This window comes from Geotrypetes seraphini, chromosome 3 (assembly GCF_902459505.1).
Source record: "Geotrypetes seraphini chromosome 3, aGeoSer1.1, whole genome shotgun sequence".
NCBI classification, from domain to species: Eukaryota; Metazoa; Chordata; class Amphibia; order Gymnophiona; family Dermophiidae; genus Geotrypetes; species Geotrypetes seraphini.
In genome coordinates, this window is record NC_047086.1 from 118,212,566 (window position 1) to 118,238,163 (window position 25,598).

Genomic DNA, 25,598 nt, shown 5'->3' on the forward strand with positions numbered 1-25,598 from the left:
GAATAAGAAAGGATGGGGGCGCCATGGAGGACAAGTCCCATGGAGTGTAATTATAGCTTGTTGCGACCCTGACTTCACACAGCAGGCAACTGCCTAAGGGAGAGAAGGGTCAGAGTCAGGGGTGGGGCCTCTCTTCTCTTGTTCCTACACCCTGTAGCATCATTCCACCTCCCTTCAGTCCATGTAATGTTTTTACTTTCCCTCCTCCCCCCCCTTCTCTCTCTCTCTCTCTCTCTCTCTTTCTCTCTTTTTCCCTCCTCACCCACGAGTTCTGCATCTGGCTCTCTCCCTTCCACCTGCACCCGTACTCTCTTCCCCGCGGCCCTCTTCAGCGATTCTACAGTGCCAGCGATCAAGCCAGATTGCCATCGTCGGGACCTTCCATCTGCAAGACCTGCCTGTGCGAAAAGAGGAAGTTGAAACAAATAGGTAGGGCTCGCAGGGGGAAAAAAACATAGTAATATAGTAGATGACGGCAGATAAAGACCCGAATAGTCCATCCAGTCTGTCTAACCTGATTCAATCTAAATTATTTTTTTTTCATAGCTATTTCTGGGCAAGAATCCAAAGCTCTGCCCAGTACTGTGCTTAGGTTTCAACTACTGAAGTCTCCTTCAAAGCTCACTCCAGCCCATCTACACCATCCCAGCCAATTGACGCCTCCCCAGCCCATCCTCAACCAAATGGCCATATACAGAAACAAACCATGGAAGTCTGCCTAGCACGGGAGGCGGTGGGACCACTGGACGACCTGGGAGGAAAAGGGTGCGTCAAGGATGACAAACAAATTGCAGACAGACTGAATTCCTTCTTTGCATTTGTCTTTACAAAGGAAGACACCGCAACAATACCTGACACAGTGAAAGTGTTCAAGGGAGTCGTACAGGACAGCCTCACCACAGTAGAAGTGGACTTGGACCAGATTTACCACCAGATTGTCAAACTTAAAAGTGATATATCTCCTGGACCGGACAGAATTCATCCGAGAGTCCTAAAAGAACTGAAATTTGAAATTGGAGAACTATTGCAAAAGCTTGCCAACCTGTCAATCAAAACAGGACAGATACCGGACGACTGGAAGATAGCAAACGTCACGCTGATATTTAAAAAAGGATCGAGAGGAATGCCAGGCAACTACAGACCTGTGAGTTTCACGTGTGTCCCTGGGAAGATGGTTGAGGCGTTGATCAAAGATAGCATAGTCCGGCACCTAGACACACACAACCTGATGAGAGCCAGTCAACATGGGTTCAGGAAAGGGAAATCATGTTTGACGAATCTACTTCAATTTTTTGAGACAGTGAACAGATAAATTGATAATGGAGAACCGGTGGATATTGTATACTTGGACTTTCAGAAAGCGTTCTACAAGGTTTCACATGTAATACTTCTCAGGAAATTACAAGGCCATGGAATAGAGGGAGATATACTATGATGGATAGGCAAATGGCTAGAGAACAGAAAACAGAGAGTGGGCATAAATGGGAAGTTCTCAGAATGGGAAAAAGTGACTAGTGGTGTACCCCAGGGTTTGGTACTTGGACCCATCTTATTTAATATTTTCATAAATGACCTGGAAGAAGGAACATCCAGTGAAATCATCAAGTTTGCAGACGACACAAAGCTATGCCGGGCAATCAGATCGCAGAAGGACAGCGAGGAACTCCAGAGCGACTTGAATCAATTGGTGAAGTGTACAGATAAATGGCAGATGAATTTTAATGTAGAAAAATGCAAAGTGATGCATTTAGGCAGAAAAAATAAAGATCACAACTATAGTATGTCAGGTGTAACTCTGGGAAAGACTGAACAGGAAAAGGACCTGGGTGTACTGATAGATAGGACCCTGAAACCATCGGCGCAATATGTGGCGGTGGCGGCGAAGAAAGCAAATAGAATGCTAGGCATGATAAAGAAGGGAATTACGAGTAGATCAGAGAAAGTTATAATACCACTCTACAGAGCCATGGTCATACCGCATCTGGAATACTGCATCGAGCATTGGTCTCCATATTTAAAGAAGGATATAAAACTGCTAGAGAGGGTGCAGAGCCAAGCAATGAAGCTAGTGAAAGGTATGGAGAACCTGGACTACGAGGAATGACTTAAGAGACTGGAGTTGTTCTCCCTTGAGAAGAGGAGACTGCAAGGGGATCTGATCGAGACTTTCAAAATACTGAAAGATTCGACAAAATGGAGCAGGGAAAGCAGTTATTTACAATGTCCAATGTGACACGGACATAGACTGAAGCTGAGGGGGGACAGGTCCAGGATGAATATCAGGGAGTTCTGTTTCACGCAGCGAGTGGTGGACACCTGGAATACTCTCCCAGAGAAAGTAATTGCAGAATCCACCGTTCTAGGATTTAAGGGTAAGCTAGATGCACATCTCCTTAAGAGTGGCATAGAAAGATACGGGTAAGGGTAAATTAGATGCACATCTCCCTTGAGAAGCATACATAACATAAGAACATAAGCACATAAGCAATGCCTCTGCTGGGTCAGACCTGAGGTCCATCATGCCCAGCAGTCCGCTCATGCGGCGGCCCAACAGGTCCAGGACCTGTGCAGTAATCCTCTATTTATACCCTGTTATCCTCTTTTCCAGCAGGAAACTGTCCAATCCTTTGTTAAACCCCAGTACCGTACTCTGCCCTATTACATCCTCTGGAAGCGCATTCCAGGTGTCCACCACACGTTGGGTAAAGAAGAATTTCCTAGCATTTGTTTTGAATCTGTCCTCTTTCAATTTTTCCGAATGCCCTCTTGTTCTTTTATTTTTTGAAAGTTTGAAGAATCTGTCCTTCTCTACTCTCTCTATACCCTTCATGATCTTGTAAGTCTCTATCATATCCCCTCTAAGTCTCCTCTTCTCCAGGGAAAAGAGACCCAGTTTCTCCAATCTCTCAGCATATGAAAGGTTTTCCATCCCTTTTATCAGACGTGTCGCTCTCCTCTGAACCCTCTCGAGTAACGCCATATACTTCTTAAGGTACGGCGACCAATATTGGATGCAGTATTCCAGATGCGGGTGCACCATCGCCCGATACAATGGCAGGATAACTTCTTTAATCCTGGTTGTAATACCCTTCTTGATTATATCTAGCATTCTATTTGCTTTCTTAGCGGCCGCTGCGCACTGTGCTGTCGGCTTCATTGTCATGTCCACCATTACCCCCAAGTCCCAAGTGATATGGGGACTAAAACTATGCCAGGGTACACCTGGTGGGGCCTCCGCATGTGCAGATCACTGGACTTGATGGACCCAGGTCTGATCCGGAGATGGCAATTCGTATGTTCTTATGTACTGGCCTTAGTTCTTCAATATTTACTATTATTTTCTGATTCTAGATCCTCTGTGTTCATCCCACACTTTTTTGAACTCTGTCACCGTTTTCTGTCCACCACCTCCCTCGGGAGCGCATTCCAGGCATCCACCACCCTCTCCGTAAAGAAGAATTTCCTTACATTGCTCTTGAGTCTACCACCCCTCAACTTCAAATTATGTCCTCTAGTTTTACCAGTTTCTCTGGAAAAGATTATGTTCTACGTTAATACCTTTGAAGTACTTGAACATCTGCAATCATAACTCCCCTGCCCCTCCTTTCCTCTAGGCCGGGTATACATATTCAGGCCTTCCAGTCTCTCCTCATGCACCTTTTTGCGCAAACCTCCTATCATTTTCGTCGCCCTCCTCTGTACCGCTTCAGGTCTTATGTCCTTCGCCAGATAAGGTCTCAAAAACTGAACACAGTACTCCAAGTGGGGTCTCACCAACGACCTGTAAAGGGGCATCAACAGCTTCTTTCTTCTACAGGTTATGCCTCTCTTTATACAGCCCAGCATCCTTCTGGCAGCAGCCAATGCCTTGTCGCACTGTTTTTCACCTTTAGATCTTTGAACACTATCACCCCATCCGTGCATTTCAGCCTCTCACCTCCCAGTATATGCGGTTCCTTCCGATTATTAATCACCAATCACTCTGCATTTCTTTATATTGAATTTTAGTTGCCAGATATTAGACCATTCCCCTAACTTTTGCAGATCCTTTTTCATGTTTTTCACTAATCTATATACCTGGTCATCTCCCAGTGGAGCTCGACTCGGTTCACATGTAATTAAGAGTAGAGTACATAGGAGAAGGAAAAACTAATTAAAAACTAAAGTACATAATACAAGCATAGGAAAAATAACTATAATATTATCATTTCATTGAGACTGTAGTTAAAACATTTAAAAATTGCAAGAACAACAAAGTTTTCAGGAATTTACGAAATAATTGCAGCTGGCCTAAAAGCCTAATGGAGTCAGGAAGTTCATTCCAGATCTCTATAAACTTGAAAACAAAAGATCGACTGAGCTTCCCAGCAGATTTAATTCCCTTAAAGGAAGGGAAGGCTAACATATCTTTGTGTGTTCTCAAATGGCAAAGTCTAAGGTATTCCAACATAAGGGGACAAAAGGATCAAATATTCTTACAATACAATGGAAGAAAACCTGGAGCTTGTACTCAGTCTATTCACAAGCCTTTTCTGATGAAAATAAAGCTGTTCCATATAATAGTCTGTGTGTATTATTTCATTTCTCCAGTATTCTCCAATGTTCCAACAGTTAAATCAATAAAAAGATTGAACACAAAAAAAGTATTTGTATTTCCAGCCAATCTTAATTGAGATTTCTGATGTTTTTGGATACAAATGTGTTTTCTTTTAAAATTTATTATATTTTACTTTGTTTTATTTGCAGAAATATGCCAAAAATAGGAGCAGAACTCAGTCCTGAAACCTGGGCACAGGTTACTGCTTTATGAAATGAAGGTCTCTCATATTGCAGAATTGCATCATCATTGGAGTGGTGCATGCTACATTTGAACGTGTGAAAGATACTGGATCCTTTGGTTCCAGGCAACGGAATGGTTGTCCTCGTGCATCAACTATCCAGGATCATTGGAAAGTTGTAATGACTGCAAAGTTATTTCCTCATATCAATGCCACTTGACTCTATTCTCGCATAGCATCTCACCTTCAGAACCTAAGCAGATAGGCAATTTGTCACAGATTGTTTGAAGGTGGTCTGAAGTCATTTGTCCAGCAAAAAATTATTCTTAGTCTACTAAGAACATTGACGATCGTCTTCAATTTTGCAACAAATACAGAAGCTGGAAGTCTGCAGATTACAAGAAAGTGATATTTAAAGATGAAGCCACCTTCACTCAGTTTAAGAATTACACTGGGAGGGTTTGGAGACCTGCAAGACAAAAGTACAATGCAAAATATGTGTTGCCTATAGTAAAGCAGTTTGAAAAAGTGATGGTTTGGGGTGCAATTTTTGCATGTGGACGAGCTGGAATCTGGATGATGCCTAGAAACACGACCATGACGGGACCAGTTTATCTACTGGTTCTGAAAGACAAGTTACCAGTATTCATGTCCATACTGTACATGGTATCAATCTGTTTCAGCGTGATGGAGCACCATGCCATTCAAGTAAAGCAGTTAAGGCATGGACAGCATCATCTAGATATCATTTACTGGCTCCATGGACCGGAAATGGGTGATAATGAAGAGAGCTGTGGCTGACATGCATCCAACATCACTAGAAGATCTATAGAACAAAATAAAACAGGTGTGGACAACTCAGATCACACCGGAATACTGCCAGCAGCTATGCCATTCGATGCCTGCCCGTACGCAACAACAAAGGATGACACTCAAAATACTGAAAAAAGGCTTTAACAATCACAAACTTTGCTTATTTGTATTAATTTTAGACTAGTCAACAACTACAGTATTTATGTGCATGTACTTCATTAAAAAATGTTTCTTGGATTGTTTGTTTGTACCTCTGAGTATTTCTTGTACTGAAATTTGCACAGAATAGTAGCGTTCACAAACTTTTGCTCCTCACTGTATATCGTAGTCACAGAATATAACTTTTAAAGTTCAAAAGTTATCACAAATGTTTATATCTCACTTCAACAAATAGTCTCACAATAAATAGTTTGGGATGATTTCCCTATGAGAAGAGGCTAAAGTGGCTAGGGCTTTTCAGCTTGGAGAAGACACAACTCAGGGTGATAAGACAGAGGTCTATAAAATACTGAATGGAATGGAATGGGTAAATGTGAATTGCGTGTTCACTCTTCCAAAAATACTAGGACTAGAGGGCATGCAATGAAGCTACTATGTAGTAGATTTAAAATAAAGCAGAGAAAATATTTCTTCACACAATGTGCAATTAAACTCTGGAATTTGTTGCCGGAAAATGTGGTGAAATCAGTTAGCTTAATGGGGTTTTAAAATGGCTTGGATAATTTCCTAAAAGAGAAGTCCATAGACCATTATTGGGATGACTTGGGGAAATCCACTGTTTATTCCTAGGATAAGCAGCATAAAATCTGTTTTACTATTAGGGATCTAGCTAGGTAATTGGGATCTGGGTTGGCCACTGTTGGAAATAGGATACTGAGTTTGATGGACCTTCAGTCTATCCCAGTATGGCAATTCTTATGTTCTCATTTTTCATTTTAAAACCCCATAAATCAGGTGTTGGGGATGTAGTTTAGATGAATTATGTAAAATTCTGGCATGCACATTCATGTCAGAGGGTGGGCTTGTGGGACAACCACCGGCAGTGTGTAGTAACTGTTGCCCATGGCCTTTTGAAGACAGATGCTGGTTAGAGAGAGGAAGAATTTTGGCCATGGAGAGAGTGAGAAATGTTACACTGGGGGTGATGGGGAGGGAAGAGGACAACTGTTGGGACATAGAGGAGAGGGAGGGAAAGAAAGAGAGATTGTGCACATGGGGAAAATGAAGAAAGTGGAACATTGTTGGGCAAGGGGGTGGAGGGGAGAGAGGTAGAGATACAAGAGGGGAGAAAGATGAAAGAAGAAGAAATGTTTGATGTGGTGGTGGAAAGGGAAGTGTGGGACAGGTCCTGAATGGAGATGGAAAGGGATGTGAATGGGAGAAATGTTGGACATGGTGGTGGAGGGAAGGATAGAGGTGGCACAGGGCTTGAGAGAGGCAATGGAAGGAGAAATGTTGGGCATGGGACTGGTGAGTAGGGGCAAGAAATGCATGGTGGGAAGGGCTGAGAAAAGGAGAAATTCTGTTCTGGGTTGAGGGGAGAAAGAGATGTTGGATACAATGGGCAGAAGGGAATGAGGATGCTGTAAAATGAGAGGGAGGGGAGAAAGGGAGAAATGCTGGACAACGATAGATGGGAAAGGAAGGAAAAAATAATAGACAAGAGGATTCTGGTGGGGGATGGAGTAGAAGGGACAGGGAGATTTTAGGCTTTTAGGGTAGGGAGAAAAGAAAGATAGAACAGATGCTTGGCAGGAAGGGTGAAGGGAGGAAGAAGCTAGGAATGGTGGCATCATGAGAGATAGATGGAGAGGGGTTGACAGGGAAATGAATGAGCAGAGGATAGTGTTTAAAGTGGGTAAAATATGATATGGCAATGGGAAGTAGACTGAAGATGGAAGGGAACAGAAAAGTAGGTGAAAGATGATGGAGTTTTGATAGACAGCTGAAACGTAAATAGGAGAAGGGAGAAATGGTGTAAAATTTGAGTGGATTAAAATAGAAAAGAAAAAAAGGGAGGAAAGAGGTAAACAGAAAGGTCATTATGTCAGATGGAATGCAACAAGACAGGAGAAAAGACAAATGCCACTGAAGGAGATTTTGTGGAAAACGGGAAAGAGAAACAGGGAAACTGGAACAAACTTGCTGGAAAAATAAATGTCCAGACAATAAAGGTACAAAAAGCATTTCATTTTGAATTTATTGACTGAAATTGATTGCCATAGCTGGTAGGGATCCCCAAGCACTGTCAGCTGAGAACCTCCTCCAAAGATTACTGGAACTCACTTCTATCAAGAGCAGCAGCATCCTTGAGCCACTAAGGTGCCTGCATTTGTGGCTCAGGGATGTTGCTGCTGTCTGTCAAGCTTGGTAAAAGGGAGTTTTCACCACCTTTGGAGGAAGTGTTCAGCTGACAGAGCTTGGGGATACTCGTCAGCTAGAGTATTTATATTTTATATCTACATTGGAGGAGCAGACAGATACCCATATGCAAAATATATATTCTTCCCAATTAATATTCCAAATTAATAATGTGCCTTTGCTTATTTGGAAATGTAAATTGGAAAGAATACATACTTTGTAAATAGGTCTCTGCCGGTGGGGGTGAGGGGTGGCAATTTTGCTGCCTATGCCGGAGGGGGGCCCGATCTTGCTGTCTATGCTGGGGGGATGCTGTGGTCTGTCATTGCCGCCGTTTAGGTGCGGGGAAGGGAGGTAGATGGGCCTGGGGTGGAGGCTCGGAGTGGGAGAGAGCGAGAGAAGGGGCAGTCGGGCAGATGATAGAAGTGGAGAGAAGGGGGCAGAGCAGATGATAGAAGTGGGGAGAAGGGGTCAGATGATGGAAGTGGAGAGAGAGAGAGAGAAGGGGGCAAGGCAGATGATGGCAATGGGGAGAATGGGGCAAGGCAGATGATGGAAGTGGGAAGAAGGGGGCAGATGATGGAAGTGGGGAGAACTTGTGCCGTTAGCATCAGGAGCATATGGGAAAGCAGCAGCGGTGAGGAGGTGAGGGGGCAGGATAACACGATGGAATAGGGGTGGAGGAAGAGAAGGGGCAGATGATGGAAGTGGGGAGAAGGGATAGAGAGAAGAGGACACAAAGATGTCAGTTGAGAGGGGAGAGCAGATGCTGAATGGAAGTGGAGAAAGAGAATACATACCAGATGGAAGGAGGGGATAAAGAAAAAGGGCATACGCTGGATGGGGGAAGAAGAGAGTTAGTGAAATAGTGGAGGGGTGAAGGAAAGGGGTGGCAATCTGTGGGTAGACACAGTGAAAAGAGGGAAACTGAGGAATGAATAGCAAGAGATAATTTAATTTAGACAGAAACAGAAAATAGAGACGAAAGAGAGATGCCAGGGCATGGGGGAAAGGGGGAATGAGACAGAACTATCAGATCTAAGTGGAGGAAATGAGAAGAGAGAAGGGAAAAGAAGGAGAGATGGAATGAGAGAGATGCCAGACCATGAGGGGAACAGAGGGAAGAAGATGGATGCCAGACCAAGGGGACAGGGGGAGGGCAGGAGGAGAAATGGAAAGATGGAAGGAGGTTGGCGGACAGTTTCTGGAAGGGGCAGATAGTTGATGGAAGGAAGAAAATGACAAGATGAGGAAAGCAGAAACTGGGAGACAATTAGTTGTTAGTCCAATGTTAGATAAATATTGGAGAAGAGCATAGAATACCAGAATCTCCTATACCTTTGCTTCATCTACTACAGCAAAGCTTTTGACTGTGTGGATTACAATAACTAAGGAGAACTCTAGTGCAAATGGGAATCCCAAACTAATAATTCAGCTGAAAGAGAGCCTATATGAAAATCAAGATGACAAAGGTAGAAAAAAATTATATTTTTTTATTTTTTTGCTATAGGATAAAGTAGTTTTGTAGCTGTGTTGATAAATGTTTATAAATAGAAAATGGAAATACGGTGATCATTATATTTGACTAATTTTAATACATTTTTGACTCTTTCAGAGACCAAATTCTCCTTCTTCAGGTCAGGACAGGATACTGTAACAGCAGTATACTTTATTGACCTAAAGAAAGACGGTGTGACTTCTGAAAGCTAATTAAAAAATGTATTAGTCCAATAAAATGGTATTATCTTATTTTCTATTTTTTGTTTTATTTTTATTTGTTAATTTGTAAAGTGATTTGTTATTTCTCTTTTTTCTAATTTACATCTGCTATCTTTATATTTTGTACAGTATTGGGGGATATGCACCACTATTTCTTCATCCTCTAAACTGTACCGTTCCTTCGGTTTGTAGCCCAAGCCAGCATGCTGAATGCTCTGCACTGCTCCGATAGTAATAGAATTCCTATGATAGTCAAAAAAGCGCTGAACATTCAGCCCGCCAGCCAATGCTAAAAACCTCTTCCATGCTTTTGTAAAAAAAGAGGGGGGGGGGGTAGTTTGTGATTACTTATTCCAAACTGGGTGAGGGTGGTTCTGTGTCCTGTGTGTATGAAAGACATGGTTTTCTGTTAGCATTGACCAATCTTGTTTGGCGACATGCATTAGGCATGGTTCCTGGGAGCACCTTGAATAAATCTGATTTGAATCTCCTTATTGTCTGCCGATCTTCTTTTGTTCCATGTTGGATTCCTTGGTGGACCGCTTGCCTTGTTGGTTTGTTGCCTTGTTGGAGTGGAACATACCAGAGGAGTTACAGATTTGGTTGTTTATACATACATATGGGTTAAAGTTGGACAACTGAGTGAGGCAGTTGAGAGGAGTTGCAAACTTGATTATTAATATAGACTTAAGTTTCAGATAGTATTACTGCTTTACAATGCATTTGAACACTTTTATATACGTATGAAAAGGGTTGAATTACAGTCCTGGGAAAGTGGTGGGAAGGGAAGGAAGGGGGGATTTGTTCAGATGTTTGAGGCTTGCATAGAACTAAAACTGTACACTGGCACTGATATGGTAGTCTTTGTTTGCTTTGAATTTTATAATAAAAGAAAAAAGAAATAGAAGTGGAAATACAGAAGTAAATAAGAAAACAGGTAAATAAATAGGGGTGGGGCAGGGGCGGGATATGGGCAGGCATGGGTGGAGTGGGGTGGGGTGGGGCAGGGCTAGGGGGCACAGTGTACTTTTGTGCCTAGGGGCCCTCAAAGAATTAATCATCTCCTGCTCCAGAACATTGCTGGAAAAATTGGTTTTCAAAAATAAAGCAATTCCTACCCATGGCAATGGAACTTAATTGCACTAGAAAGTCTGTAAGGACAATGGGGCATTCCACACACTGGCTACCCACTTAATGAGGCTGACTACCTCTTCTGCCGCTTCACAGATAGTGCAGAATCCAACAAACTGTTTCCTAATCTCGGTGGAACCTGTCTATCTTCAGGGCTCAGAGATGCCCACTCTGTGCAAAGGCCCAATTCATTAAATGTTGGGTCCTCTGAAGGCACTGAAGCGGATCCATGGGTCATGAAGCCAGCAGCCTCAAGGACAGTCTAAATCAGCTCAAGAACAAAACCTTGCACCCATGGGTAGGTACATATCTGTATTCTTCTCCAGCACAAACAACATAATAACTCAAAATAGATGCCAATTCTAGACAGCTCAAGAATCATAAGTCCAAAGACCCACTACTCAAACAGATATATATAAACCAAATCTTATGGGTATAAACTTATATATAAATTATTCCAAAACTCTTCATATAAATGCTCTTAAAGACCTCGGCGGTACCTTCTGTATGTATTAAACTTTTTAACATACAGAACCTGATTCTACTATTCTTTAGATCAGAGTTTCCCAAATTGTGGGTCAGACCCCAAATGTAATCACTAAATCTGCCTTTTGGGGTTACAAACTTGATGAGCTCTCCATAGGTACATCATTATTGTGTACTATTGGCTGCAAAAATGGGGTCATAGCCACAAAAAAAATTAGGAAGGACTGCATTAGGAGTTAGTACAGCACTGCATATGTCTGGTAGTGCTCTAAAAATAATTAACAGTAGTAGTAGTAGAATTGATTTTTCTATAGCACTCTTAAATTGTGGATCTTGCAGTATGCAACAATTCTGGCCACAGTGTATTTACTAGTCTTTGCTCAGAAGTTTTTTCTTTTTAGGATATAAATGTTTAGATTTTTTTAAAGTTATATTTCATTTGAATAAGATTCATGTAAATTATACACATACCTGACCAAAAGATGGCTGCAGCAAAATACCCAAAGACAGAACCAATGTCAACATAGCCATCTGGAAAAAGAAATAAAGGAAATAATCTGTTCAATAACAAATATTTTCAATTGCTTTATAAAGAAAAACAAGGGGAATTAAAAAGGACAATTTTCTAAGGGGTACACATGGATGTACACATGGATAAAGAGGTACATAATCACAACAAAAATACATCTAAAAGCCCACCTACATCGGCGCTTAGATGATCAAAAAGACAGGTTGTCCAAGTACTGATAATCAAACAGGGTTTTAGATGTATCTAAAACCAGCATAGGCCTTTTGACCTCCTCTGTGCGCCAGAGTGAAAAGGCGCTTTTTTGGTGGAGTGGGTAGGGCAGGAGATTGGTTGGATATGGGTCAACCTAGACTTACCCCCTCTTCTACAAAGCCGTGCAGCAACAGCCCCAAAGCCCTTTAAATCTCTATGGGCTTTGGGGCCATTACCACGCGGCAGCTGCTAGCGCGGCTTTGTTGAAGAGGGAGGTTAGTCGTCCGGCAGCCATAATCAAAAAGTTTAACAGGTTGCCTGGACAGAACTTATACATTTTGACTTAGACCAAATCAAAACAGTATAAGTTCCATATCGGGCTGCAGAGCTGATCGTGGCCCAATCAACCTGTTCCTCCCCCTCCCCCCCGCAATGTTCCCCAGCAGGAGCAATGCTCAATCCCCAGCAACCTTCTCCAGCAGGAGGGATGCCCCCCTAACTTTTGTAATTGGCTGACCGGCAGACCCTCCTTCACCAAAATGGTGGGCCTTCTCCTTCCCAATTGGCCAGATCCCTTAGGCCCTCCCGGAGGGGAGGGTGTTATAAGGGATCTGGCCAATTGGAATCTTAGGCCACTCCCAGCACATCCCAGAATGCACTGGGAGTCAGGCCTAAGATTCCAGTTGGCCCAGGGGCCTAAGGCCCCTAGGCCAATCAGGGCCTTAGGTCCCTCTCTCTGGCTAGACAACTACAAAAGGTAGGGAGGGGTTGGTGGGCTAGGTGGGGGGTTTCTGGCTGGGCTAGGGGTTGGGATCAGGCGGCCTACCTTGGTGGGGGTTGGGTTTGAGTATCTCTCCTGCCGGGAAAGGTTGCTGGGGATCGTGGCAGGGGGGATTGGGCATCATTGCGCATGGTGGGACGGTTCCATGATTCTCTAACTTGCGCTTATGACAGACGCCGGTTAGAGAATCATGCTTTTAGGCAAAGGACTGGTCTCTCATAAGAACATAAGAACATAAGCAGTGCCTCCGCTGGGTCAGACCTCAGGTCCATCCTGCCCAGCAGTCCGCTCCCGCGGCGGCCCGAACAGGTCACGGCCTGTCTGAGACACCAGAAGGGGCCCCCTTGCCACCTTGGTTTCCCATTGAGTTTTATCTTCCCATCGAAGTCCTAACCCTCCGGTCTTGCACATGCACGACCTGGTCGGATTTCTATACTTATTACTTGGTTTGCTTTCTATACCTGGGTTACATACCAGCACCTCTCTCAGTATCCCACGATCCCCCTATCCCTCAGGAATCCGTCCAATCCTTGTTTGAATCCCTGTACCGTACTCTGCCTGATCACTTCCTCCGGTAGCGCATTCCAAGTGTCCACGACCCTTTGGGTGAAGAAAAACTTCCTTGCATTTGTTCTGAACCTATCTCCCTTCAGTTTCTCCGAATGCCCCCTCGTGCCTGTTGACCCCTTCAGCCTGAAGAATCTGTCCCTATCCACCCTCTCTATGCCCCTCATGATCTTGAAGGTCTCTATCATATCTCCCTTGAGCCTCCTTTTTTCCAGAGAGAAGAGCCCCAGCCTATCCAACCTCTCGGCATATGGGCAGTGTTCCAGCCCTCTTACCAGTTTCGTTGCTCTCCTTTGGACTCTCTCAAGCACCGCCATGTCCTTCTTGAGGTACGGCGACCAATATTGAACGCAGTATTCCAGATGTGGACGCACCATAGCTCTATACAATGGCATGATGACTTCCCGCGTCCTGGTTGTTATGCCCCTCTTTATGATGCCCAGCATTCTGTTGGCTTTTTTCGAGGCTGCTGCGCACTGTGCAGATGGCTTCAGTGATGCATCTACCAGCACACCCAAGTCTCTCTCAAGACTGCTGTCTCCCAATAATGCCCCCCCCAATTTGTATTTGAACAGCGGTTTCTTTTTACCTATATGCATGACCTTGCATTTTTCCACGTTAAAGCGCATTTGCCATTTGTTTGCCCAGTCTTCCAGCTTGTCCAGGTCCCTTTGCAGGTCCTCACACTCCTCCCTAGACCTAACTCTGCCGCACAGTTTGGTATCGTCTGCAAATTTTATAACCTCGCACTTTGCCTCTTTTTCCAGGTCATTGATAAATATGTTGAAGAGTAACGGCCCCAGCACCGATCCCTGTGGCACACCGCTCATGACTCCCCGCCAGTCAGAGTATTGTCCCTTTACTCCGACCCTCTGCAGTCTACCCGACAACCAGTGCTCGATCCATCTGTGCACATCCCCTCCCACCCCGTGGTTCCACAGTTTCCTGAGCAGCCTTTCATGTGGCACCTTGTCGAAAGCCTTTTGAAAATCAAGGTAAATGATGTCTATAGGTTCCCCATTGTCCACCCGACTGCTTATTCCCTCAAAGAAGTGCAGAAGGTTCGTTAAGCATGACCTTCCCTTACAGAATCCATGCTGGCTTGTTCTCAGTAGGCCATATCTCTCGATATGCTCGCAAATACCATCCTTGATCATAGCTTCCACCATCTTCCCTATAATTGAAGTCAGGCTCACCGGCCTGTAGTTTCCGGGGTCACCCCTCGATCCCTTCTTGAAGATAGGTGTGACATTCGCCAATTTCCAGTCATCTGGTACCTCTCCAGTTTTCAAGGATAGGTTGCAAACATGCTGGATTGTGCCCGCTATTTCTTGTCTTAGTTCTTTCAGAACCCTTCGGTGGATCCCATCCGGGCCCGGCGATTTGCCGCATTTTAACCTGTCTATCTGCTTGAGGACATCCTCCTTACTTACCTCTATGTGTTCTAATTTTTCAGCCTGTTCCCCACTCATGAGCTCCTCTGAGTCTGGTATATTAGATGTGTCTTCTCTCGTGAAAACCGACGAGAAGAACGTGTTCAACCTCTCAGCTACCTCTTTATCCTCCTTGATCACTCCCTTCCTATCCCCATCGTCCAACGGCCCCACCTCCTCTCTCGCTGGTCGCTTCCCCTTTACGTAACTGAAGAATGCCTTGAAGTTTTTCGCCTCCCTGGCCAGCCCCTCTTCATATTTCCCTTTTGCTTTTCTAACCTCTCCCATGCCTAAAAGGTCTTGTTTGGCATTTGGGACTTGGGCAAATTTTTTTTCAGGTATAGGGCTTAAAGAAAGATGTAGTGGTAGGTCTGGGCAATTAAACTCTTGAATATACAGGTAGGCCATTCTCAAAAAAAAAAACCCCAAAATAAACCCACATGGACATTTCCCTGCTACCTACTTTGGGCGCTTAGGGTCTTAGGCCAAAAAGGGACTTAGACATTTTTTTAAAATTATGCCCCTCCACGTATATAGGCAGATTACCCTATTAGAAAAATGTCACCAGTCATTGCAGCAAAAAGCATACACTGACGTTGACAACCTTTGAGCATGTTAGAAAAAGGTTTCCAGTTGATGAGAGGTTATATGGGTGGGCATCTATAAATGATTTCAGCTTTTCTGAATCAAAGAAAATGTGTGCTCCTTTTATCAAGCAGCAGTAGAGCGTTTTACTATGGGCAAGTGAGATAAATGCTCCGACGCTCATTCAGTTCCTATGAGTGTCAATGCATTTACCTTGCCAGCCTGTGGTAAAACGCTCTACTCCTGTATTTCTTTGAGGAACAAGTTACACAGCCTATACACGGAAAATATAATAAAAATTTGGCACCACGCAAAAGGTAAAATTATGTTCTTACCTGTTAATTTTCTTTCCTTTAGAAGCAGCAGATGAATCCAGAGACCAATGGGATAGCTCACATCTACCAGCAGGTGGAGATAGAGAAACTGATTAACAGGTGTACTTATTTGCTGGCACTCCTCCTGTCTCATCAGTATAGCTCCTTGCCCAAGCACATTTAACCATCAATAGGTATAGCATGTAAAAAACTTCTTTCCCAGAACACATCGTGAACAGCAACGATACAGAATACAATCATTAACAACACCCAATCACTAAAAGTCGCACACGAAAAAACCGACAACCAAATACCAGAAAGGGTGGGGCTCTGGATTCATCTGCTGCTTCTAAAGGAAAGAAAATTAACAGGTAAGAACATAATTTTACCTTCCTTAGCAAAGCAGCAGATGAATCCAGAGACCAATGGGATGTAGCAAAGCAATCCTTAATCTGGGTGGGAAGCAAACGCCGCCTTCGCAACGACCGAAGCATCAAAAAACCCCTATCGCATGTGCCCGCACATCCATGCAGAGACGCGGAGAGAAGGTACTCTCGGAAGACCAGTTAGCCGTGAGACAAATCTCCTCCAAGGCAAAAACCCTCTGGGCCGAGCCCAAGAAGCAGCCATCGCTCCAGCGGAATGGTCATGAAGTTCAATCGCCACCCGCTCCCCTGCCAGTAGGCAATCATAAAGAATGTCCTCCTGGACCTAATGAGCGAAGTAGGCATCGGACACCGCCATACACCTAAGGCGTCCCTTGAAGAATATCAAAAGGAGATATAAACAACTAACAGTTGATAGAACCGAGCTCGCGGAGAACTCGACATACGTATCAAAAATTGCAGTGAATAAAAGCACTGCTCCCAATATCCCCTCCCAGGAAGAAGGAAGGAAAAAGCGAGCCTGACGGAAAAGAAAGGATGACACCCTCCTAGGAAGAAATAGTGGTACCAGCCGAACTGATACCCCATATTTTGGAAATCAGAAATAGGAATACCCGTTGAACAAGGTCTGCCACATAGAAGATTGCAGAGCTGAAGCCATGGCCACAAGAACACCCTGTTCAACGGCACCGCCCTTTGGAATCCCCAAAAGACAAGGAGGAAATAAAGCCTTCGGTAAACTGCGAAGAAATACGTGAGGAATGTACTCCAAATCGTGCTCTCCATGAGGTGCCTGAACATCCCGCACTCTGTTTAGGGACTGAACTATATAAAGCTGAGAAGGAAACGAAGAGCAATCTACCCAGTCCTTGTAACAAGCTAAGAAAGGCTCCAGAAGCGGAAGGGAATTGAACGCTAAGCCCTTGGCAATACACTTGTGTCAAAAAAGGAACTCTGGAGTGGTTCAAACGTGAAGAAGCGCCCAACAGGAAGCAGAAGCCACAGGAGATGTCCGTAGCACCTGGATAAGAGAAGAAACAACCATCTTCGCATAACCCGTACACGTCAGCCAAGCTTAACCAAAAAACTAGGTTGTAATACTAAAGTAGTACAAATATCCATGTGGATCGGACCCTAGGCGGGCAAAGCCGGAGACGCCAGGAAACTTCCTAGTCCAACTGTCGAAAGACTCATCAAATCCGCATCGTAACGATGGCGCCGCCAATCCAGAGAGTCTACAAATACTGTGCCCAGAAAGCGAGCTCGAAATGGCGAAACCAAGCCATCATCAGCCAGCGGAAAACACTGAAAAAGAGGAGGCAGAGGCGAGAAAGGAGCCATGCAGCCACCCCCTCTAACTCCCACTCCCTGGGCCTGCTGAAGAAGCTAGGAAGCTTAGAATTGAGAGACGAGGCCATGAGGTCTAGGTCAAGGAGAACTCACTTCCATACAAATAGCCGGAACGCCTGAGTTAAAACTCACAATATCCAGAATGGAGAAGATCTCACTATGACTAACCTGTACACTTGCTAGAGCGTACACAGTGCAGTACACCATCACATACAAAACATGAGCCATGCTCAGATTACACGGAGAGAAGTCTAAAGAAACCCATTTCCTGACCCGGAAAATGAGCTGCCAACTGAAGAGTCAGATGAGGGTCCACCCAGGAAGTAGGACCCTGACGTAACCCGCTATGGAGTATCTCACCTACAGCCCAGGCTGTCGAGAAAAACCACCATCACAATACTGACTAAAAGGAGCTTCAGCGGAATACCGGAAGAATGGCCGAAGCCCCAGAAAGGTAGCCTGACCATGCTCCAGAGCAGAATACTAAACAAGTATCGAGTCGCCTCTCAAGACCAGACTGGTGGATCTGAGGATGGCGGACACTGAGCCCCCCCAAACCCGCCAGGTCAGAATGTCTGGGGACCAGAAGCCAGTCCAGCAAAGACCGAGGCATGCACATGAAAAGAAAAAATCACACTGAGCAATGCTTGAGAACCATACCAAAGAACGGGAGCTCCGAGATACCGGGAACCACCGGAATAAAAGCGACTGCTGGAGCAGTATAACGGGAAAGCAATCCGAAGTTCCCAGAGGCGTCAGTAACCTGGCTCCCAGAACCTATACCGAAACCCATACCTTTGGTCACGGATATCGAAGATGAAAACAAACCTGAGACTGGGCCCCATCACCCTAGTCCGTGGGAAGAAACACATGTCTTTCCTATATGAATACCAACAACTCCCTGATAAACCCAAAATTATCACCGGAGAAAAGAGTGCTGCGTAAATTCGACGATTCACGGCCCAAAGCACTGAGGCACAGAAACCACCCGTTTCGTGCCAGTCAAAGGGCCCGACTGGAAGACGGCCGAATCAAGCATGCCGTCCAAAAGGAAGTAAGCAAATCGCCCGGCAGTGCTGGCAGTGCCACAACGGTACCACTGCCCATCTTTGCAAAAAGGATAGAAAAGCCTGGGGGAGGCGAAATGTCCTATGCCAAAACCAAAAGCACAGCTCCAAGAGAGGCAAGCCAACCTAGTTCTGAGGGAAAATTCAACACACAGGGAAAATGTAACACATAGTGAAACACAAGGCATTGAGCCTCCAAGAACGAACCGGAAACCTGAGGAAGATGCAAAGTTGCAAGCATCCCGAAAAACAAACATCCACAGCCCCCTGAGCAAACATTATAGTGTCATCCCCCTCCAGAAAAAGCCTGAAGAGACTCAGGAAGAAGCTAAGAGCCCCTCAGACTGCAGTGCAGAAGGTCAGGGAACATCCAGATGAGAACTTGAAGAAGAAGAAAGAAACTCTTCAAGGAAAACTCAAGTTTGACGCAATGCAAAGAGGAGTATATTGGCATCATGAACACAGTACAAACTCACCGTAACGTGAGCGAAATATGTAAGGCCTCCAAAGTGAATACCCACGAGACTCAATCAAGATGCTGCATCCACCGTCCCGTGGAAAACAGCAGACTAACAGTAACAGGTATAGACAAAGCTCCCATCGTTAATGAGAGCTGCCGGGATAATGCCAACAGCCATATGGCACATGCTCTTCCGCAGGTTAATAGAATAGGTAACTGGCTCCTGGTGAGAATGAGCTGAATAGCCCTGTCTGGTCGGGGTGCCGTCTAGCATGTGTCATGAGCAGAATCAGGGGCGAGGCAACAGGCATAGAGCGTAGGACACCCTAAGCATGTGGAAGAAGAGGAAGCTGGCCCCTAGCCATCATCAGCCCCATAGACCTTGCGGTGAGATCGAAGGGCTGCCTAGTACGCACCAGGAGTATAAAGCGACCTCCATGTGATAAGCCTTAACAACCAACAGACCTCAGAGACACCCAAACCCCCAGGAAGAAGGGAAGAGCCAACCAGCCCCAAGAGAGACTCCTCACATGGTGAAGAAGGAGTTTTATAGCGCTACCAGACCGATGCAGCGCTGTACAGAGGAAGAAAGATCAATGAAACCTCTAACATGCATAGCTCCTCCACCCTTCAGGGACCCTGAGAGAGACAAGAAACGCCCTGTAAGAAACATGGGAACTCTCCGGGCACTTCACTGTGCCTACTGATCACCCACGACATAGAAAAAAAAACTGAGTGTCGGCGGCCACACACAGCAGAAACTTCTACTGTAAGTCCCTAGAGACATACCAGGACCGGCCCAAGAAAACTAGCAGCCTATCAGCAAATGAAGCTAGTGGAATACACACAAACACACAGCAAACTTGAGCACTGCCCCAAGGGTCAAAGCTGCCCTAACAGCCTCAATGGACCGGACCCCGAACCGGATAAGCCCAGGAACATGCTGAAAAGTCAGCAGTATAAAAACGCTCCCCGAACACACAGTGGCATCGCCGCTTTCAGAGGAGACCCAAGCGCGGGAAGCTACGCACCAAAATCTGTCGGCTCCCAGAACCGCTCTGCAACACAGACCCGGAGCCCCGATATGAAACAGACACCTAGCCATGGCCGAAATATCTGAAAATACACCGTGGGGAGGAAAAGAAACAAAGGCCGGCGCATGAACTCAACAGCTTTGGAGAACAAGCGTACGCCGTTCGCACTCAGGAAAGACCCGGCTCCCGGACAGTGACCGAAGAACACACCCGGAGCCGATCTCACCTCCCCGTGGCCACACTGGGAGCCGTGCAAATATGCGTCTCCCCAAGACAACACCGGGAGCCGCCAAATATGGCCCCCCCCCCACTGGCTGCTTGTAACGCTGAGGAGGAACAGCCCTAGAGACTCACAACCACTGCAGCTCTTATTGCCAGGGAAAGAAAGAAGCGTGTGCTTCTACCACGTGGGAAGGCACCGGCTCCCTTAACCAAGCATAGCCCTGCACCGAAGCCACTCCATAGAAAACCAAACGTTTCCCCACAAGAAAACAGCGGCTAACAAAAGAAAAGTACTAGCCAGAAGAACCACTTAACAGTGAAACAACCGAGCTCACCCCAGCACAAAACAGCACCCGCAGGTCAAATATAAGAAGAGTTAAACATATACTCACAACCTTGTAAGGAGAGCCAGTTGCTCAGCACTAGTAGGGCAGAAATACTCTACGGGGAACCACCAGCGTTCATACCGGCACAAAACAGCCCCGCAGTTCCAATACAAAGTGAAATAAACATATACTCACCACCTTGTTAGTAGTGCTAGCAAATGCTTAGTACTAGCAGGGCAAAACATTAGCTGGAAGTCCCTTTTTTTTTTTTAAGGGAAAGAAGAAAAATTAGGGACAAAGGCAGACCCTCTATCATCGGAGGGAGGGTGAGGCAGGGACAAGGGGGGGCCCAAGTGTAACCTCTAAAGCCGGCACCGTTTAGCCGGACATCCCTGTCTCACTGAAGAGAAAAAATCTCAACAGGAGAAACAGAATGGCAGTCTCACTGAAGAGAAAACCTCAACAGGAGGTAATAAAGTTCCAGTCACAGCCAGAATCCAGGAGCTAGTTGAATAGCGACTTCAACCTGCTGGGAGATAGAGAATACTGATGAGACAGGAGGAGTGCCAGCAAATAAGTACACCTGTTAATCAGTTTCTCTATCTCCACCTGCTGGTAGATGTGAGCTATCCCATTGGTCTCTGGATTCATCTGCTGCTTTGCTAAGGAATAACTTTTTGCCTCATTTGTAGTAACTTCTTCCTATGTTCCTTTGTAGTAACTTCTTCCTATGTTCCTGTATAGCCTTTGTTAAAAAAAAAAAATCCAAATTTTCTGACCCATAAAAAGCTTTTGCTTTTATCTTTGGCAAAAGTAAATTTTCATAACATGATCTTTATTTTGTGGAAACACCAAGATTACAAGAAAAGTTATACAAGTCACAGTCTCTGAATCAGTTTTTTCCCAAAATGCTGTTAGATCAAAACTGTCCTGAGATACTCGTATATCTTCAATTTCTAGAGTATGTATATCTCCATGATTAGTATGTTAAATCTGAAGGCTTAATTTTAGATGTACCGTAATACAATAAAGTTTAGAGGCAAGTGTTGTGGAGGACTACTTTCAATATGACATTTAAGTCTGAGTTTGAACATTTTTTGACGTGTATCCAAAAATCAGATAGAAAAAATTGCCATTTTCAAAACTGTAAAACATCTTATTTTTTAAATAACTTTTTTAGACATGTTCAACCTTAGTGTGTCTATCTTTTTGTAACAATTTTCAAAAAAACAAATGGCAAAATGAAAAATACACAAACAAGCCATTAATATGTAGGAGTCAGCATTTTTAGTAGATTGATCACACAGACATCCCAGCAAAGTAGTGGAGCAACCTAGGGGGCACTGAGGGAACTTCACATGATGGACCCCTGGTGCACATCTCACCATAACCCCTTTACAGTGTATGGGGAGCCCTCTAAAACCCAATTAGTCCTTATGCCTTTAGATATCACCTATATGCAAGCGCAGTAGGATTTTAGTGGGTTTTGTTGGGCTCCCACTTTCTACCTCAAGTAAGATGGATAACCTGGACATACTGGAATAACTTGTGTATGCTGGACATTACAGACACTTTAAAGCATATTTTCCAACAGCCTAAAAACAGCCTTCCTTTACAAGCTACCCAGATGGAACGGCCTGTACCTTGCTATCTGTGAACACATGTATCCTTTGAAATGCTAACCCTGCTGGCTTTTGCTATAAAGTTCTTGTCTCCATTCCCTGTTGGGAAGATACTTCTCCAAGGTCCTGTGGCCATTGTTCATTTGTGCTGAGCTGTTATCAGTGCTGTATGACATCTGCAAGAGTACTTAACATATGCAAGGCACCCTGAAAAGCCATAAAACATCTATAATAAGCAATAACCCATGCATGATGAAGGGGGAGTAGAGATGTGGGGGCCTGGTACCAAGACAGAACTTTTAAACCACAGGCTGGACATTTGCTGCCTGTCTCTGAAGCAAGCTATGGGAACCAGGCACAGCTGGGGTGCTGGAATGTCACCCTTGCAACTTTGTTTCAACTTTCTGCATAAGACTGTCTACAAGGACGCCATCCTGAAGATGTACAGTGTTGTAAAACCACAAATCAGCATCTGCAAGGTGATAAGGAAGAAGTGCCCTCTGTTCCTGCTCGGGCCCCCCTCCTGAGGGGGGAGTGAGAGAGGCATGGACTGGGGGGGGGGGAATAGTTAGGTATACATTTTTTGTACCAATAGGGACATATATGACCAGAGTTCGGGGATGTGCTTTTTTGGAACAAAGAAAGAATTTCTCTATAGAAAAATTCATGCATCAAGGGTAAAACCAGAGAAATTTACTTGCGTATGCCAGCCGGGATGTGCTAGCCTCCTGTTTGGCATATCAGTGTAAGTTCTACTCTCCATTGCATATTCTGAACTGACAATATAATATTTCTTCTGCTACGTCTTTGCTGCCGTCTCGTAGTCATTCCAATGAGGTAAAATAAGCGGCATTACTTCACAAGTATTATAGTTAGAATGAGATATAGGCCTGGGTCTCCTTCTCTGGAGTCCTCCGCACTGACCACCAGTCTACTCCATACACCTGTTTTCTGTTCTACTAGGACTTTCCTTAACATCTGCTGCTGCCATACAAACAGGTATGCGTTGCTTAATTCACATCTTTGAGGGGTGGGAGGGGTCAGTGACCATTGGGGAAGTGTGTATGTGTGTTGGGGGGGTAAGGGGAGGTTATGCCTTCATGCCTCCAGTCTGGTCTATTTGACTTAGTCTTGGCACTTATTCATTATTAAAACAGGTCTAGCCCTGGACGCTTTATAAAATGTTTGATTACTGCAAAATGTCCAGGTCACAAGCCCACCTTAGTCCCACCTAAAACATGACTCCAACATGTCCCTTGAAATTTAGACAAACTACTGACAAATGGCATAGAAAACAATCTAGAACATGGGTTTTGGAAATTTTAGTGATTAAAAAGTCCAAATGTTACTTTATGCTGGGTTTTTTTTTTTTGGGGGGGGGGTTGGGGGGAGGGATATGTGTCTTTTCGAAATGGGTCCAATAGCCTCCATTGGAATTATAACACTTCCTCAAGGTAATTCTTCAAAATCTGACTAGTTGTAAAAACAGGGGACCAATATTCATTGGGCTCCTTTTATCAAACCAATATTCAAGGGCTTTTTACCTTGGGCTGGCAAGGCAAATGCTCCGACACTTGTAGGAATTGAATGAACATCGGAGCATTTACCTGCTGACCTTCAGTAAAAAGCTTTACCACAGTTTGATAAAAGGAGCCCTAAACCAATAAAATAATTGGGCATTGCAATTTTAAATTAAGAAAATCATAAATGTTAAGACAATTATAATTCATAATGAAAAAGAAGAAAAAATAATAAAATTTGCAATCTGCATTGTTTAATGAAGAAGGCCTATAATTTTTTTTACATATCTATTATTTTTGCCCAGTTTGTCATGCACTGCTGTTGTGGCCTCAGCTAATGTATCGACAGTTTCCCCCCCAAAATAACACCGGGTCTTATATTAATTCTGGCTCCAAAAAAACACATTAGGGCTTATTTTCGGGGGATGTCTTATTTTTTTCATGCACAACAATCATCTTGCCCTTCCTCTCCTCCACCCCAATTCTTCTTCTTTCCTTTCTTCCCCCCCCCCCCCCCCGTGTGCAGTATCTTTCCACTCCTCTCACCCATCCCCTTGTACAGCATCTTTCTATCCTTCCCTCCCATCATGAGACTGGCATACCGTACCTCGAGGCTTCCTAAAACAGCAGCAACAATAGCGCTCTGAACGGGCTCCTTCATGGCCTTTCCCGCTGGAGCCTTCCCTCTGCCACATCTCTGATGATGTTATCAGTGACACGGCAGAGGGAAGGCTTTGGTGGAGAAGGCCATGAAGGAGACTGTTCAGAGTGCTGCCTCTGCTGCTCCTTTAGGAGGCCTCTGAGTGGAGGTATGTCAGGTCTCACCAGGGTGGTGGTCGCTGAATTGATGAGTCTGATTTATTTGGTGAATCAGGCAGCACTAGTGTCAGGGATATTCAGGGGGGGGCTTCAGGGGTCGATCTTAACTAGGGCTTATATTAGGAGCATCTTTAAAAATCATGCTAGGGCTTATTTTTGGGTAAACATGGTAGTTCTAAAGTTTCCAAAACATTGTATATTTGCTGCAATCTAAGGACAAGCTCTACACTACCCCCCCCCCCCCTTTTACAAAAGCGTAGTGCGATTTTTAGCGCCAACTGCAGCGGAAGCAGCTCCTACGCTAAAAGGAATTCTTTGAGCGTGGGAGCTGTTACAGCCATGATTGGTGCTAAAAACCATGCTATGCTTTTGTAAAAAAACAAAAAAAAAAGGGAGAGGGGATAAATGTCAAATAAAATTCAATGGGGAATCATTCTGGACTAGGAGTTTTATGAGAAAGACTTGATAGCATGAATAATTTTCTCTTTCGTAAGTTGTATCTACAATGGTTGCATTTTTGATCATCCATCACTACCACATGTTCTGGCTATTATAGTGAATAGTCATAACCCTGGGCTGCATCCAATGCCTAGACAAATAGAGCTCAATATAATAAGAATGGATCTGAACTAAAATCTCTGAATTAGAATACACAGGCTGTTCATCTGCATCACAGAAGTAAGTTGTCTATTTTTCTGCAGAAAGAAAAACACATTCCAAGTCAGTGTATTAGGCTAACCATCTGTATATAACAAATATACCATTATTTTTTCTCAATCACTGCAACGTCACCCTGTCTAAATCATCAATTTAAATAATGTAAGATGAGTTTCACGAGTGATAATTACTTTGAAACTCATTCTACATTATTTAAATTGATTTAAATAGGGTGGCATGGCAGGGATTGGGAAAAATTAATAGTTGATGGGGTTTTTTTGTAGGCCAGATACTGAGCTAGCAAATGTCCAGCTTTGTCAGATTCTCCATAATAACTAGCTGCATGTGAAAACAAGGAGGCGTGAAGCAAAATAATATTGTCACTGCTAGCTACGAGGACAACTTCCAATGCTATGAGGTCCCTGTCCTGGCATAGCAACTCATTA

General features: G+C 44.4%; 1 protein-coding gene across 1 annotated transcript in view; it reads right to left on the reverse strand.

Annotated features, from left to right (window-relative positions):
* Positions 1 to 20,748, reverse strand: part of LOC117357770 (cysteine-rich venom protein LEI1-like) — a 235,473-nt gene extending 214,725 nt beyond the window's left edge. Inside the window, exons 1-2 of the mRNA XM_033938845.1 lie at positions 20,730 to 20,748; positions 11,760 to 11,819 (exon numbers count right to left, since the gene is read on the reverse strand). Coding sequence (XP_033794736.1) covers positions 11,760 to 11,819 — 60 coding nt within the window. The 5' untranslated portion in view covers positions 20,730 to 20,748. The remainder of the gene's footprint in view (positions 1 to 11,759; positions 11,820 to 20,729) is intronic.
* Positions 20,749 to 25,598: the final 4,850 nt, after the last annotated feature.